The sequence below is a fragment of the Cynocephalus volans genome, chromosome 3 (assembly GCF_027409185.1).
Source record: "Cynocephalus volans isolate mCynVol1 chromosome 3, mCynVol1.pri, whole genome shotgun sequence".
Lineage (NCBI taxonomy): Eukaryota > Metazoa > Chordata > Mammalia > Dermoptera > Cynocephalidae > Cynocephalus > Cynocephalus volans.
This window is the reverse complement of record NC_084462.1, coordinates 56,340,398-56,357,480: the sequence shown is the minus strand read 5'-3', so window position 1 is coordinate 56,357,480 and position 17,083 is coordinate 56,340,398. Positions and strand designations below refer to the sequence as shown.

Here is a 17,083-nt window from a genome sequence, read left to right as displayed (position 1 = left end):
CATTGCTAATTGAAAAAATGTACGATCATGTGAACGAAAGAAAAAAATCAAGAAGGAAAGAAATCAAGGGCTAGGAATTGAGTCTGGTGGAATTTCATGACAAGAAGACATCTGGAAAAAACTGTGGAAATGTCTAGTCTGAAGACCAAAGAAGATCATAAAAGTGGCGCAGGAGACTCTAATAGCAGGTGAAAGAGAAAAGCATAACTTTACAAAGCAGATTGCTTTCTTGGCCTGTTTTCTTTACTTTAGCAGAGCTGCTTAGGACGAGACAACTCTGTGTGCCTGAGAGTTCCTGAAGGTATCTCAGTATTATGATACAGTTCATTAGTTGATATTAACAATGAGTGGCAAAAACCAAATTATGTTCAGAATATTCTAAGTCACAGGAGTGTGTAATACACTTTTGAAGGTTTCCATTGAAATGATTTAATGGTGTTTTAATGTCTCCCTGGCTAGAAAGTGAACTTCTCAGTGGAGCCAAGTATGCGTAGTACTTCTTGGTGTGCTCCATATTGTTCATTGTAGTTATACCAACATAAACATCCAACCAACAGTTGTTGAATCTAATCACCATATGATCATTTTTAGGCAAAAAAGATGCAAGTCAAGCCACAGGGAATGGGGATGGATAGTTTTTTGTATGTCTTAAAACACTCATAAAACATTGGACTTTGGAATGAAAGTAGGGGTAAGAGAAAAAGCCGTAAGTTACGGGTCTCTAGAAGGCATTTTTATGCCTTCCTCTTTTCATTTCTTTCTAAAAGGATAATAGAGGAACTAGAGACTGACTCTGGGGCAAGATGACTCTCAAGTGATTTTCTCTTTACCTATCACTGCTGAGTCCGCTCAGTGTCTTTGTACCCTTTGGCTCATTAAGAGCCTCCACACCCTCTAGCATAGACAGGAAAATGATACATACCGCATCTCTCAGGAATCTCTTCTGTACTTATTCTCTGAAGGCCTTTCCTAGGAATTAATGAAATCAACCAAGCCAAGAAGGGGTACAAAAAATTATCAGCATTCAACTCTTACATAGTAGACTAGATATCTTGTCAGTGATTAATAATTCTTTTTTAAAACTGAGGCATTGCAATATTGGCACCCTCACATTCTAACACAAGCACTGTGACCATGCTTTTCTATATTTGATGAATGTTTTATTGTCTTCTGTGTGGTAACAGTTACTTTAAGAAAGATGTAAGTAAGAAAAAAAAAAAAAAAGAAAGATGTAAGAGTATGAATGGGCAGTAGAAATGTGAGCCCCTGTTGTTTGTGGTACAATGAGCCTTTGTTCCTACAATGCAAAACACCTGGGAAGAGGTTGATCTAGGTTGAGGTTTCTGTGGATGTGATTAAACTTACCAAAGGTCGGTTGTGATATTTTCAGATCTGTTTATAGCAGTATACTGGTATTGTAATTATGTAATTTAATTGAATAATATAGAGATAAACCAGAAGTGAGAAAAAAGAATCATTTTATGAAAACTATAACTGATTTGGAAGGATAATTTACTTAAAAAAAGAAGTGAAATTGAATTAGGTTTGAGTAAGATAACTGTAGAGGCTGGAGGTGGAGGGATCCTAAAAAACGTAGAAGGATTCTGGGCTTACTGCTTCATAGGAGTCTTGAGTTCTCCTTTAGGAAACCTAGAAATTGTAGATGATGCATTCTGGGTGAGTTTCATGCAATAATGGCATAGAATTGCAATCAGCAGTAAAGATCTTCTTGGCCTAAATCAGAAGTTGGTTTATAGTGTGGTAGGCTTGGACATTGGGGGAGAAAGTCACAATAAAAGTCATAACTGTATCTTTGTATTACTTGAGTTGCCAGTTTTGAATGCTGTCCATGGCTCTCAGTTATTGAAGGTGAGGAAATCAGGATTCTTATTCTGCCTTCCTCCTTTTTTTCCCCTTTCTCTTGCTAATTTTTGCTAGTTGTAGTTTTCTACATTGTCAAGGCATATAGCATAGATGTTCTGTTGTCACCCTAATCCCATTTTAATCCTACCATTAAGTAGCTTTGGTGCTCACCATGTCTTTCTGCCATAGTTTTTCCAGTCACCCCTTGGTTGGCACAAGTGTTTCCTTTGGTAGATTCCTCAAGATGGACTCAGGAGAGCAATATTCTCCATTCTATTAATCTTGCTTGACAATTGACTGGGTAGAAAACCCTGGAGCCATACTTTCTCTCCTTGAGAATTTTGTAGGTATTGCTCCTTTTTCTGCTAGCATTGAATTTTAATGTGGAAATTTTCCAGATTTTTTCCCTCTTTTAAGTAATTTGGTCTTTTTGCCTGGTTGCGGAAATCCAGGTGTATATAAAAGGTGTATCTTGGCACTAAGTGTTCGGGGTCCATTTTCCCTGGGATATAGTGCACCCTGTTTTGATATGTAGATCCCAGTCCTCTTTTAGTTCAGAAACATCTTGAATTCTATTTTTATATGATCTTTTTTTTTTTTTTTCATGGCTGGTTGGTGTGGGGATCAGAACCATGACCTTGGTGTTATAAGGCTGTGCTCTAACCAACTGAGCTAACTGGCCAGCCCCTCTTTATGTAATCTTTATGAACAAATCTTTACATGTTTTTCCCATTCATGTTACAATTTTCTTTTATAAATATGTTGCATCTCCTTTGCTGTCTTCTATAACTGTTTTCTCTCTTCCTTTTAGCTCTTTTTTTGTTTCATTTACTTTTTTCCATTTCCCTCCTTTTGTTTCTTTTTACGTTTTAAGCAGTTTCTCCCTTTTGTTCCTTCCAGTTTCACCTTCATTTCTGTGAAAGTTTTTTTTCTTTCCACTTCTTTTCGCTCTGCAAGTGTATGTCTTCTCTTCTTGTTGTATCCCTATCTCTGCCATAAGTTCCTTCATTTCTGCTTTGAGCTCTTGCTTCATAGAGACAACCGTTTCATTCATTAAGTTTTCTTTTTTTTAATTTTGCAAAATATTTTATTACAATTTTATTTGCTCCATGGCAGCATTCATTTTTCCAGCGTGTGGTCTTAGTCTACCCTTTGGTTTTCCTGTTTCTTTCCTAATTTTTTCTTCTTACATCTTTATATAGATCCTGTGCAAATTCCTTTTTTATACTCATCTTTAAATAGGTGAGTTTTTTAGGGACAGCTATTTGTAGGATGCTTGTTTGGGGGAAGTGCAAGGAGTGTGTTCCAGGCTGGCTGCAATTGTTCTCATGATTTAGGGTTCTGGATAAGTTCATTTATCCTTTATTTCTATCCAGATAATAGAGATAGACATCTGTAAGTATTTCCACAGTGCAAAGGCCATCTTCTTGGCTGACACAGCGACCAGTTCTGTGAGGCAGCTATAGTTTGTCTATGTGGCTTCTCATTTAGCCCTAACTTCAGTACAAGGAAGTTATTGCCTTCCAAAAATAAGGAATGGTACCAGGGAGTGTGTCCTTTAACCTACAGGAAGTATAATTTTGCAGGATTTTCTGAGATCTTCAGCTCCCATGTCCTCTCTGTAACATCCTTTCTTCTTTTTCTTCTGTGAAACAGAGGAGTTCTTGCCTAACATCCCTGGTTTTTGACAGCTTTTCCACCTATTTTGGAGTCTGTAATTTTGGTTATCTTTTAGTTTTATTGAAAATGGAGTTTGCAGGGCCGGCCTGTGGCTCACTCGGGAGAGTGCGGTGCTGATAACACCAAGGCCACGGGTTCGGATCCTATATAGGGATGGCCGGTTAGCTCACTGGCTGAGCGTGGTGCTGACGACACCAAGCCAAGGGTCGAGATCCCCTTACCGGTCATCTTTTAAAAAAAAAAAAAAATGGAGTTTTGCATTTTTTAATTATTTCTCCTTTTTGCATTTGGAACACATTTTGGATAGCATTTCAAAATGCTGACTTTATGATGCAATGTTCAAATCAGAGTCTTAAATGACTTTTTCTATTAACCAACCACTAGTTCCTACAACATCATATATTAGACGTTCTACTATACCTTCTTCATAAAGCCTCCACCACCACACTGTCATCATCTTCTGAGCCCCTAAATTATAAGGAATATGCTACTCAGATATATGAAAAGACTTTTATTAATTCAGTATGCCTACTCTGCACTGGGCATTGTTCTAAGTTTGGAGATAAAGCATGGAAGAATTCATGTAAGGTCTCTGACGCACCAAAGGCGAGTTCTAAAATGATACCATATGGACTAGGGGTAAGGGATGAATAGAGTGGAAGACAGAGTTTGGGATTCTGAGGAAGTGTGGTGTGAAGGATAGAACATGAACTCTGGAGTCAGGCAAGTCTATATTCAGTGCTCAGTTCTGCTACTAATATATATACATAACATCAGGATTGTTTTATTGACTTCTGTTCATATATAAAATGTACCCGTTTTCTTATATATAATATGAAGATTACATTACCTCCCTCAGATAAATGTTGTAAAATTAGAATAGGTTACACAAAGTACTTGGCACATAGTAGTTACTCAGCAACTATTGCTTTCTACCTGTAAAGAAGGGGTTGGTTAAACAAAAGAAGTAAATACTAGAAGTACTGGTATAGAGGCCTATTTTTTTTTCTTTCTTTTTTAAAATTGTAGTAAGATATATATAACATAAAATTTACCAGCTTCTCTATTTTTAAGTGTACAGTTCTTACTGTGGCATTAAGTGCATTCATGTTGTGCAACCATCCATCTCCAGACCTCTTCATCTTGCAAAACTGAATCTCTGTGCACATTAAACAACAATTCATCATTTCCTGTCTCCCCCCAGCCCCTGGCAACCACTATTCTACTTTCTGTTTCTATGAATTTGACTACCCTAGGTACCTCATATAAGTGGAGTTATACAATATTCGTCCTGGATTTCACTTAGTGTAATGCTGCCAGGTTTTATCCATGTTGTAGCATGTGTCAGAATTTCTTTTCTTTTTAAGGCTGAATAATATTCCATTGTATACATATACCACATGTTGTTTATCAGTTCATCCTTCAATGGACACTTGGGTTGCTTCCACCTTTTGGCTATTGCAAACAATGCTGCCATGAATATGGGTGTACAAATATCTCTTCGAGTCTCTGCTTTCAATTCTTTTGGGTAGTTGCCTTGAAGTGGAATTGCTGGGTCATATGGTAACTCTGTTTTGAATTTTTTGAGGAACCAATATAATATTTCAAAAGGCCTGTTTGTAGATAGGGGAAGTGTAAACAGTGGAGTTCCCCAGAGAATAACTTTAAAACCAGTTTTGTTTAACATTTTGTACATTATTTAAATATGACACTTTCACCATTAAATTTCCATTTACATATAGATAATGAGTAATTCATATTGTATAAAATTTAAGAGCACCTCATGAGAGTGTGTAGGTATAGAAAAGTGGATAATAAGGCTGAGTGTGGGCACATGTAAGGGAATACACCTTTTGCATTATACTTCCTGCCCAAGATCAAACGAAATATCCCTAGTTTCATCTGTTAGTGCATTCCCTCTACTTACTGTGCGCAAAATATGGAAAATTGATGTGCCAAAGAACTTTATGCATCAAAAATGAACAAATGTACAGACATGAAGAGCAGATGCATCTTTCTTCTGGACTCTTTATTGTCTAGAGTAAACTGGCACTTGACTCTAGACTCTAGACCAGTGCTTCTCAACTGGAGTAATTTTTGCCCCCAGCAGACATTTAACAATGTCAAGAGACATTTTTGGTCATCTCAGCTGGAAGGGTGCTGCTGGCATCTTGTGGGTAGAAGCCAGGGATGCTGCTGAACATGGCAGTGCACAGAACAGCCCCACAGCAGAGAATCCAGCCTAAATGTCACTAGTACCCAGGCTGAGATACCCTGCTCAAAACCTAAACTACCTTCTCAGCCTTATCTTTAGCCTCTCTCTTGCATAAAGCTGCCATCCCAGATAGGCCTAGGAGCTCCTCATACCTGTCCATACACTAGCCTTCCTCCAGTGTCTTCTGCCTGAAATTCTTTTTCTGCGTCTCTGATGTCAGAGCCCAACTGCAGTCCTCCCTCTGTCTGTGTGAAGCTCACTGGTATCTCCAGCCACTGTTCTCTTCCTTCTTTGACCTCCTCCTACAGGACTATTCCAATAATTTGGCTCTTAGTTAATAATACAAGGTGATACTTGCTGTCTTCCCAACTTAGCACCTCGAATGCCATGTTGAAATGGTTAGATTTGAAATACGAATCGCCACCCCATATAGACCCTAGTGGGCACTTCTGACTTGACCCATCAAGGCTTTCCATGGCAGCTTTCCTGCCACTGTGGAGTACACTGGTTGGGTCAGCTTTGTTCTGTCACAGCAGTTGAGTATACTGGGATTCAGCTTTGTTTTGAAAACTACTAGCTAAGTCGAAACTGAGCTCAAATGTCAGCCTCATGCTTAGAAAAGTATTTATGCTGAACCCGCTTTTTTATCTAATATGAAATGAAGGTGTGTACAAAGGAATGTATTATATTTTGTTCTGATCACTTCCCTCCAATGGAGCACAGGCTGGAAGATCTATCTTAAGGTGCCTGGGAGACATTCCATTTCAGCTGCTTGGATAGGGATTGTTCTGTCATAGCTGTACCTACTTAATGCCAGCTAGTATTGATGATGATAATATTAGTAATGAAAACCATCATTACTTATTTAGAACCCAGTATGTGCCAGGCACCAACCAGGCTGGGTGCTTTATACATGTTATCTCATCCAACCTTCACTGCAATCCTGGAAGGAAGCTGAAGCACTAAAAGGATAATTTGCCCAAGGTTACCCAGCTAGCAAATAGCAGAGCTGGAACATAAACAAGATCTGTCTGACTTCAAAACTGTGCTCTCAGCCACCACCTCACTGCCTTGAGTGTAGCCAGGCACCTCTACCACTGTTGATGGAAGAGATTTGTGTTGTGACATGCTGAGGCATGGAAGAGACCCCGTGTGGTCTCACTGGAGACGTGGATGTGCCAGGGGCTTGGTGTCTGAGTTGTGAATCAGGACCTGGTATTATGTCTGACAACAAAAGGAAACCTCAAGGGCTATATCCGAATATCTCAGAGTGCTCTGACCCTTCTTATTTTTGCTTCCCCTTTAGGTGCACTATATCCTCCAGGAGGTGGTAATGGGTGGGATGGTGCTGGAGACAAACATGAATGAAATTGTGGCTCAGATAGAAGCTCAAAACAGGCTGGAAAAATCCGAGGTAAGTAAATAGCTGTGCTCTTGCCCTGGCTGGATGGAGAAGATCTGGGCAGAGAGAGGAGGAATATGTACATGAGTTAGTGTTAGTTTGTGTTGCTGTGGAACCTTAGGAAATGTTTTGTACTCATCTTCTTTCTTTGTTGAGTCCATCCAAACTGATTGATTTAAAGGTCAGCTCTGAAAAATAGGTAATGAGGTTTAAAATCTCAGACTCTCAGGCTAGAATTGTGAATGGGAAGGCCAGATGGCAGAAGGCGGCAAACATCTCTGGCTTAGGGGATTATGGCCCACGTTTGTGGTTTGTAATTTCTCTTTTCATAGCCATGGTTTCCTTGGAGGGACCCATAATCTCCTTCCCCAATTCCAATGTGATTTCCTAGTTTGTGTGCCATATGAGTCTTAACCCCCCGCAGCCATTTCTTGTGGTATCTTTCAGACCTCAGAGTTGCCAATTTCCTTATTTCCAGTTAGCCTTATAAAAAGCTAGAGTAGAGTTTAGGCTGGGTTTGAAAATAACATGCCCCAGTCCACCCCCACACGGTGCTGGGCGTGATACAGATGCTAACAGTAAATTCTGTCCTATCCTCCTGAGGTCTCTCCATCCCCTTTCTCAGCCTTCCTAGGATGCACAGGTTACAGGCATACACCTTCACGTGTGGCAGAAATAGCAGAACAAATTACTTCTTTAATTGTCTGAGTGTCTTAAAGATTTTCTTTGCATTGTGTAATGGAACTTGATCTTGCGAAACCAGGAATTCTTTCTCTGAGGACTGGCAGTCCTGCTGAAGAAGCTTTTCCAGACCACAGCTCTTGTGGCAGCTATAGTTCTTTTGGAAATGCAGGCTGGGATGCTTCCAGGAATAGTAAGTGAGTCAGAGGCAAGGGGTCTGGACACCAGAAGAACTGGAGACTTGCTGGGTGAGGGTGGAATTGGAGTCAGCATCCTGAAAGTAGTCAGTAGGGAAAAAATGATTTTGAGAGAATCTTTGTCAACTTCTCCCCTTCTCGCCTCACTGGGAGTAAGCTTGGAGGGTGGGGGTTTACTGTAGATGTCTTCACTCTGTGTTTTGTTACCAGTCCTTCTGTGTTGGTGGTACACCCCACCTCCTAAGTATCAGTGCCTCCCAGCTTGTTGCCACATGACATTTCCAAAGCCAGCTGTTTTTTATCTCACAATATTAGTTGGCAAGCAGTTGCTGTAGAGCTGTGACATTCTCTTTGCTTTTAAGAGTTTCCCTATGACTTTGCAGTTGGCTGTAAGAGTCTTCAGTCTCTTGAAGGGATTTTGTTTTGTTTTGTTCGTGATCAGAAATGTGCCCCCGATACTTACTATGACTTGGGTAAAACATCTCCGATAATTTCAACAAACATTTATTGAGCACCTGCCATGTACCAGGCACTTTTAGATGCTGGAGCCATAAAACTGCATAAGACACTCTGCCTTTGAGGAGCTTGTAGTCTACTAGGAGCACAGGCTTTGGATCTCTATACCAAATCTCATCCAACCTAAAGATTGTTTTGTTAGCAACCTTTGAGGAATAAGGAGGAAAAATTAAAACTTCTCTGTGTGTGCTCAGTTTGGAATTTTTCTTGGTTTCTTTCACCTGTTGTTGTTTTTGTTTTAAGCATTAAGCAGATGATACTAAGAATTTGTCTCATATCCTCCTCTCATTTCTCCTCAGGGTGGCCTTTCAGCAGCCCCTGCACGGGCTGTGTCTGCAGTGAAAAACATCAATCTGCCTGAGATTCCTCGGAACATCAACATTGGTGATCTCAACATCAAAGTCCCCAACCTGTCCCAGTTTGTCTGAGGGTTGAGGATTGGGCTTGAACTGGAATCTAAAACAAGCAAAACCAAGCAAGTCCAGAAACAGAACCATTTTGAGCCTTCGAAGAGTCAGGCCTCAGGATCCTGACCTTTGTGTCTGGGGAAAGCCATTTGGCGTGCAGTGGGGAAGAGATTCATATTTACACTGCTCGAGTGTGCTCAGTTCTCACATGTGCTGCCATGCCATCCTCTGATACACATGCTACTGCAGCTGTGAGGGCCCCCTGCCTTCTTCACTGGGGACTTGGCATGCCCAAGCCACTCACACCTTTACCTCATGCACATGGCTTCTCCCAGGGGTTGGGGACTGTATTGAGAGGCCCACCTGCTTCCCAGAACCCCACCACTAGGACTGAGCATATTCTCTGACTATAGTCTTCATGCTTAGTACCACAGGCATCTGAGGCCCTGTAGCATTTACTTGCTGGCAAGGCGCCGTAGGTAGAAAAGGTTTGGCCCTTCTGGTTTGGGGGTGTGGTGAATGGCAAGTAAGGACGGGATTTCATGAGAACCATAGTCACCTGCTAGCTCTACTAGGGTTATTATACCTAGAATCCTTTTGCATAGCCGAGCTTTTTGGTTACCACCTCCTGCAGAATACGTTTCCCCCGTGGCATAGTCCTCGTTCTTTTCCCACACGTGTTCATGTGCAGGACATAATCCAAATCACAAACCTTATGCATGCCCACCACATGAATGCTGATAGGGAGAACACACACACACACTGGGGAGGTCTCTCCTTACAGAGGAGAGGCCCTATGTCCAATGACAACATGTGGAACATCCCAGAGTTATGACTCTCCAGGTTTAAAATACATTATCTTCATGGGAACAGAAGGTTCAGTTGCTGTATGATGAATGATGAGTCACCTCCATAAGAAACCCACTGTCACCTGTACCAGCTTCTGGAGCATGAGAGCCTGAGCTGGGGCACCCATTCAGGGACTGGACACGGGAAGTGTGCTAGCTGAGACTGGTGGCAGTGCTGCATCTTCTTGCCAGTGGGAAAGGGGCCTGCCTCTCCCTGAGCTCTGCTTGAAGGCATGTCCTGGTCCCTCAGATGACATTCCCCTAGAGCTCTGGAGACCCATAAATGTTTACATGTGATAGGAGTCTGTCTTCCTGTGGTTAATTTAGAGCTAAAACTGCTTGGAGTAGAGCCTCTTGCTTCTCCACTGTCTTGTAGGCCAGCTCTCAGGTACCAGTGTTGAGCTTCCTCGAGATGAGGGAGTTGACTACACCTTTCCTTACGGTAAAGTTTCCCAGCCTAGGGACCTCTGGGGTCCGGGACCCAGACTGTTTCCTCATGCCTGCTGACACTGGTGCAGAGCAGGTCTGGAAGTGCCCAGCAGCACCATGTGTCAGGGTTGATCAGTGCTTCCTGTGTTTCATGCCCATTGTCCCCTGCAGCATCTTGTTCTCACTCTTTCAGGACCTCTAGATAACCTCGGAGATGGGCAGTGTTGATCAGAAGGTCCCTCTTGTCTTGGAAGAGGGAAATGTTGATGAATAGATCTGATGTCAAAATCCCTGATATTCTTTTGAAGGGTTTGATATATTTTTTTTCTTTTTGGCAGACATTTCAGCACATTACATTGTTTTCCACATTTGCCAAATGTGAAACGGGAATAAAGGAAGGAAACCAATATTTATTTTGCAACCTATAGTAAGATGGCATGAGCAAGACCTTTGACAGTCCTTACAACAGACATTCTTATCCCCATTTTTCAGATGAAGAAAGTAGACTCAGAGAGATTAAGTAACTTACTTGCTTTTAGGTCACACAGGGCTGAGATTTTAGACTATCTGCTCATTTGACTCCAAAGTCCTTTTATTCCTCATTGCTTAAGGTGGCTTCTCCCAATTTTTTCATCTTTTTTATAGAAAAGGAGACTGAGTCTCAAAGAGATTGAATAACTTCTCACAAACTGATAAAAACAGACTTAGTTTTCTAGGGTAGCCAGTGACCACATCATAGACTGTAAGAGCTGAAGGGGCCTCTGCGTTCCTCCATTAAACTGATGAGGAAGCTGAAGCCCAGAGTTACGTGTTGTGTTGAGGGTCACAAAACTAGAAGGAAGTCGTTTTTCTTGGTTTCATTTGCTATGTGGTTTAATGAATTACTGCAGAACAGCCACATGTACTAAATTTCCTGGGACAGTCTTGATTTCCAAAGTTTTGCCTGCCAGAAACCAATGGTTCTCCCAAAACATTGACTGGTCCTGTAGATTCAAAAGTTAGCATCCAGGCGACATCCCACACACCACTTCTTAACACGGAATACAGCCTCAGCCTGGATTTTTATTTGATTGTCAATCCCTTTGGTCAATCCACAGATGTTCATTAACTAATCGAGGTTGCTTGCAAATCCAGCTAGCTTTCTTTTCTATTATCAGCAAAGCCATAAACAACTTTTTATTTTTAGTAGGTAAAGAGGAAATCCTCATTGGCCTTTTTTTTGGAGAAGGGTACAGAGTTGCTGCTGAGAGATGTCAGTTATGAAAATAGGGGCTAGGTTTGAATTTATTTTAGGAGCCTTGCATGGTTTATACTGAGGACTTTGTGAGATTGTATAGAATACTGGGTTTTCAGTGCTCACTGCCACAAATTAAAATCTAAAGTTCTTCCATTATGCAATTTCTGTGTGCCTGGTGTGGGCCAATCTTAGTTCTAGGCTCTGAAGATTGAGAGAGAGAGGAGGCTCTGCTTCCTACTGTTGTCTCTGTGAGGATCTTTGACAGAGTGCTCCAATTGTTGGGATATGGGGAGTCTCACTGGCAGCTGAATTTGTGGAGACTGGAGTCAGTGACTTTGTGATATATGGAATGTTTAAAGGACAGTACCTATTTCCCAATCCTAGCTGACCATATCATGCCCTGCTGGGTTATGCCCTGAACAGCCCTTCTTCCTCTAGCCCTGACCATGACCCTGTGCTTTTCACATTGAGGATTAAGTCAAGATATGTTGAATCCTCTCAAATTCCCATTATTCAGACTTCTGCGACACAGAAAGCCAGCCCTGTCTGACCCCAGCTTCACTGGAAAAGAAACCAGGGAAACATGACTAAAACCAGGTTGCTGGCTAAATCTTGTCTTGTGGACCAATACTTAGTAGGGGGGTTTAGTGTGGCCCTACGTCCATGGCTTTCCAAATAGGATACAGCAGTGATTTGGACATGAAAACAAAGATCAGGAGCAGGGCCTAGTCCAAGTTTTAGCAACAGTCAAGATGGTGAGCCACTGAAGTATGAAAGAGACACAGATTTGTCAGCTCTAGCAAATGTCCTGATTTTCAACCTCCCAATTCTTCCCCACCACCAAGAGGGTGCATGTCTCACTGTGTGCTAATTGTTAGCCTAGTGTCCATCAGCACTCGTACACCAGCACATGGTTGGTGCTCAGGTTGGTGGATGTCTGTCCTCAGAGCTAAGACTGTTCACCCTCTTGGGAGCACTGGAAGGTACTACAGCCTCGCGTTCTGGCAGATACAGAAACAGGCCCCTTTTAGGGAAGTAGTTCCATGAAAATGATTAATCCTTTCCAAAAGACTTAAAATTCTTTCCTATTTCAATTTTTCCTTTCAAAAAAGGAAGTACATTTATATAGTTGCTACTCTGGTGCAACAAGTTGTTTCCAGTTTAAAGGATTGGATTTTTATTACCAAAACTGAGGGTATATCTTCCTGAAAGTGTGTGTTCCATTTGACCTTGGTGGTTGACCTCAGCCATCCTCTTCAGGGAGGAGAGGCCATCACCCCTATAAATAGCACACACACACCCCTTAGCACTACCTATCCTTGCCCAGCCTTACCTTTTTCCATGCCACTCTGACACACTGTATGTTTGGTTTTTTAAGTTATTGTTTCCCCCTACTAGGATGTAAGTCTCTCAAGGACAGGGGTTTGTTTCTCCTGTTTAATGCTGTATCCCGTCTGCTATGAACAGTGCCTGGTCCATACTGCTCAATAAATAACTGGAATGAGTGAATGGTTGAGGCAAATGGTAATTCGTTTTTACAGTCTCATGCTTATGCTCTCCATGGCCTTGTGCTCAGCACTTTGGGAAGGAGAGCCAGGGTAATAGCATTGAGGGCAGGAAGAGGGGAGGAGTGGGTGATGGCCTACAAAGGATGAGGGAGAAAAGCAAAGCTGATGTTGGGAGGTAGAGCCCACATTACTGGTGGGAATGGTGCTCGAGAGGGGAGGAGGTGGTTTGGGAGAGGAAGTGATCAAGAATTTGGCCGTGGACATGTTAGGTTGGAGTTGCCTGAGAGTATTTCCAGCCAGCCAGTTGGATAACAGTAGACAGGAAAGGAAACGCGTGTCCATCCCAGAAATGGTAGTTGGGACCCAGGGGGGCAAGTGCCATGGCCAAGGGATGAGAGGGTTGGGGACTGAGCCTGTTGGCAGAGAAAAGGAGCATCTAGACAGTGGAGTGACTTCAAGTCCCGGGAGGACTTTCAGTGGGGAAGATCACTAAGAACAGGTGACCTTTTGGGCCTGCAGCTGCCCCAGTCAAGCCCACCAGGTAAGCCAGCGAAGCCAGAGAACTTTGAAGGGGTGGCTGTAGTGTAGGGGTGGGGCAGGGTCCAAACCATAAGGTGGTTGTGTGAGAGTGTGGGTCACAGTCCAGTTCTGCATTGTACAATCAGAACCTTTGGAAGATTCGGTTTTCTCATCCATAAGGGGGGTGGGGTAATGATAATTTCTGCCTCCTGGGGTTGTTGTGAGGATTAACCAAGTTAACTGGTGGAGACCTCGAAGGGCTCAGTAATCTCTGGCTGCTGTCACCATTGGGACTTTTGCAGAAGGAGTGGGAGTTGAGGAAGTAGATGGAGTAAGAAGTTTTGTGGTGCTGGGAAGGAGAGAGCCATCAGTATCTTGTGCCCAAGTCCTGGCAGAAGGGGGAGGGGAAACGAGGGCAGTAGAAACCAAGGTGACCTCAAAGATGGTTGCTGCTGAAGGCCCATCAGTGGGCTCCCACGCCCATATCCAAAGGCACCACTAGACAAAGCTCTAGGGGAGGCGTGAGTCTGCAGGGAGTGAAGCTTTTAAGATGAGGAAGGTTTGAAGGTGTAGAAGAGCAAACCTGTATTGGTAGGACCAAAGGGAAGAGGAGCCCAGAACCCCTTTCCCCTGGAGCCAGGAGGGACATCAGGCAATCCCAGCAAACAGTGGAAAAGAGGCCAGCGTTTGGTGAGGACCACGGTGAGCAGGCCTGGGTGAGAGTGGGGGCCGTGTATGGACTGAAAGGAAGAGTCGACACCAGTTGACATCCACCGGAGAGAGCCCGTTTATTAGGCGGCACACACACATATATATAAGGCTTCTAGGGAAGGCTGATTGGCTTAAAATACAATCCCTACTTAGAGGGCAACCAGCGCCATGATGGGGTGTGGCCAAGAAGGGCTGATGTGATCAGGGTGTGATCCCTTGGGGCATTTGGGTTCTTACATTCCTCCCTTTTTCTTGTTTTAGGAAAGGGGACGTTGAAGTCATCGAGCTACTTCCTGCTGAACTGGGGCGTTGTAGGGGGGGGCAAAGGGAGGAAGGTACATAAATACCCATTATGAAACCCCAAAGGAGGGTGAAGAAACAAGTAATTTCAAAAGGGGAAAAGTCCATAAACGTTCCTTGAAGCCACAAGTCGAATATGCACTGGTTCCATTGTTTGTAGTTGGAGACTGGAGGGAGCAGCCAGGCGTCGGTGGCAAGGGCGTGTAGGAATGCGGTTCCTCTGTAAGGTGGTGTCTCTTCAGCATCAGCTGAGGCGCTCACGAGATGAGATGGGGGGTTCATCGGTACCTAGAAGCTGGTAGTTTCTAAGCAAAAGCTGGTTAAAGGCCTGATTAGAGATTTTTCCCACTTGGGTTTGAAGAAACCTAATGATGCAGGGCAAGAAAAGGCAGGTTATGAGGATAATGATTAGAGGTCCCAAAATGGGCCAAATCCAAGTTAGGATAGGGTTTAAGATAAAAGAAGAAAAGGGGTTAGAACTGGATGTGGTTCGTAGGCTGGAAGCTAAGTCGGTGAGAGACAATTTAGTTAGTATGTCCTTTAAGGTTCTGTTAGTTCTCTCTACTTTTCCGGATGCCTGAGGTCGGTAAGGGCAATGTAAGTGCCAGGGGAGAGAGAGTGACTGGGAGAGTTTTTGTATTATCTGGGCAGTAAATTCAGGTCCATTGTCAGATTGAATGGAAGTGGGCATCCCAAATCGTGGGATGATTTGGGAAAGGAGAGTCTGGGCTATGGTGGAGGCCTTTATACTGGATGTTAGGAATGCCTCTACCCATACTTGCCAGTCGGCCGCGGGTGTGAGACCTTTGGCCTGGTGGGAGGAGTATGGCCCAGGTTTGGAGGAGGAAATTTTTTGCAAGAGGGCTTTGTCAGATGGGGTGATTGAGAAGAAGGCTTGTGAAAACTGGGATAAAGCTTGGGGGCTAGAGTGAAACAGGTCATGGAGCAAGCGAAAGAGAGAGGACTTATCATCATTAGGCGGTTGAGGCTGAGAGGGTGTCTGTGAACCTTGGGAGCCGTATGGAAGAATGGGAAGTTGGTTTTGTGTCTGTGGGTGCACTGCCGCAGTGCGTGCGGCGAGGTCAGCCTTACAATTCCCGCGAATGATTGGGGAATCGTCCCTCTGGTGGGCTCTGCAATGAATGACTCCTAATTCACAAGGTAAATGGGATGCCTCAATTAATGTGGAGATTAAAGCTGAGTTGGTGATTGTGTTACCCTTGGTGTTAAGCAGACCGCATTCTTTCCATATGGCGGCATGAGAGAGAAGTATATGAAAGACATTTTTGGAGTCAGTGTATAAGTTAAGAGTTCTTGCTTCAGCTAGAACGCAGGCTCGCGTGGCAGCGATAAGTTCAGCCTGCTGGTTGGTAGTACCCCTGGGTAAAGGTTGGGCCTCTATAACCGAATTAAGGGAGACTATGGCATAACCTGCGTAATGAGTGTTTCCTTCCTTGAATGAGGATCCATCCGTGAACCATGCGAGATCAGCGTGAGACAGGGGCCCCTCAGTGATGGAAGAGCGGTAAGGTATGAAATTCTGAAGGCTTTCTACGCAGCTGTGCAAAGGCGTGTTGGGGGAATCTGGTATAGGCAGTAGAGTAGCCGGGTTTAGGGGTGGGCAGGTATTGAAGGATAGGGCAGGATTTTCCAGAAACGAGGATAGGAGGGTTAGGATTCTGGAAGGTGGGAGGGATTGGAGAGCCTTATAGGTAAGGAGGTCTTTGAGGTGATGTGGTGAGAGAATGGTGAGAGGTGCCCCAAATGATAATTTGGATGCCTCCTTATGCAGTAACTGCCCCGCTGCTAGGGTTCTTAGACAGGGTACCCAGCCTCGTACAGTGGGGTCCAACTGTTTTGATAGGTACAAGGGGGTGAATGGGAATGACAGCGGCGTTAACAAGGCGGAGATCTTGGACGAGATGAAAGGCGCCATTAGGTTTTTTTACAGCAAGTATGGGAGTATTGAAAGGGGAGCGAGTGGGACGGAGATACCCCTTTTTTAATAGGTCCTGAATGATGGGGCTTAACCCGAGGAGGGCTGTTGTGGTTAATGGATACTGAGCCTGACAAATATATTTGGAGGGGTCTTTTAGTTTTATGTGTACAGGGGAACACTGGGCCAGAGCGGGGCTGGCAGTGTCCCAAACTGGAGGGTTAACAGGGTGCGTTAGGATGGGTAAGGACTTCTTTAGAGGGGTGGAATTAGTAGGATCTTGGGCTTGAACTAGCGCTAGGAGGAAGGAAACGGGGGAAGAGGAAGAGGACAGGGGCAAAGTAATGGAGACTTGAAGCTGTGATAGAATGTCCCGACCCAACAAGGGGACGGGGCATTGTGGCATGACTAGAAAGGAATGGGAGAAAACAGATTGAGTGCCTTGAAGGCAGCAGGTTAAAAGAGGGGTTTTTTGGGGAAAGATTTGTTTACCTCCTACCCCGACTATAGGAGAGCTGCTGGAGGTGGTGGGGCCTTTATATTCCCTTAAGACCGAAAAGGTGGCTCCAGTGTCCAGGAGGAAAGATATTGGGTGGCTGTCCACAACCATGGATACCCTGGGCTCTTGCTTTGT

The 17,083-nt window shown here is 43.7% G+C and overlaps 1 protein-coding gene across 2 annotated transcripts in view; it reads left to right on the top strand.

Moving 5' to 3' along the window:
• AP3S2 (adaptor related protein complex 3 subunit sigma 2) overlaps positions 1–12,980 on the top strand; it is a 55,142-nt gene extending 42,162 nt beyond the window's left edge. For both annotated transcript variants that reach the window (XM_063089219.1, XM_063089218.1), the window contains 2 exons: positions 7,065–7,172; positions 8,854–12,980. In XM_063089219.1, the coding sequence (XP_062945289.1) occupies positions 7,065–7,172; positions 8,854–8,982 (237 nt within the window). In that variant the 3' untranslated portion in view covers positions 8,983–12,980. The remainder of the gene's footprint in view (positions 1–7,064; positions 7,173–8,853) is intronic.
• Positions 12,981–17,083: the final 4,103 nt, after the last annotated feature.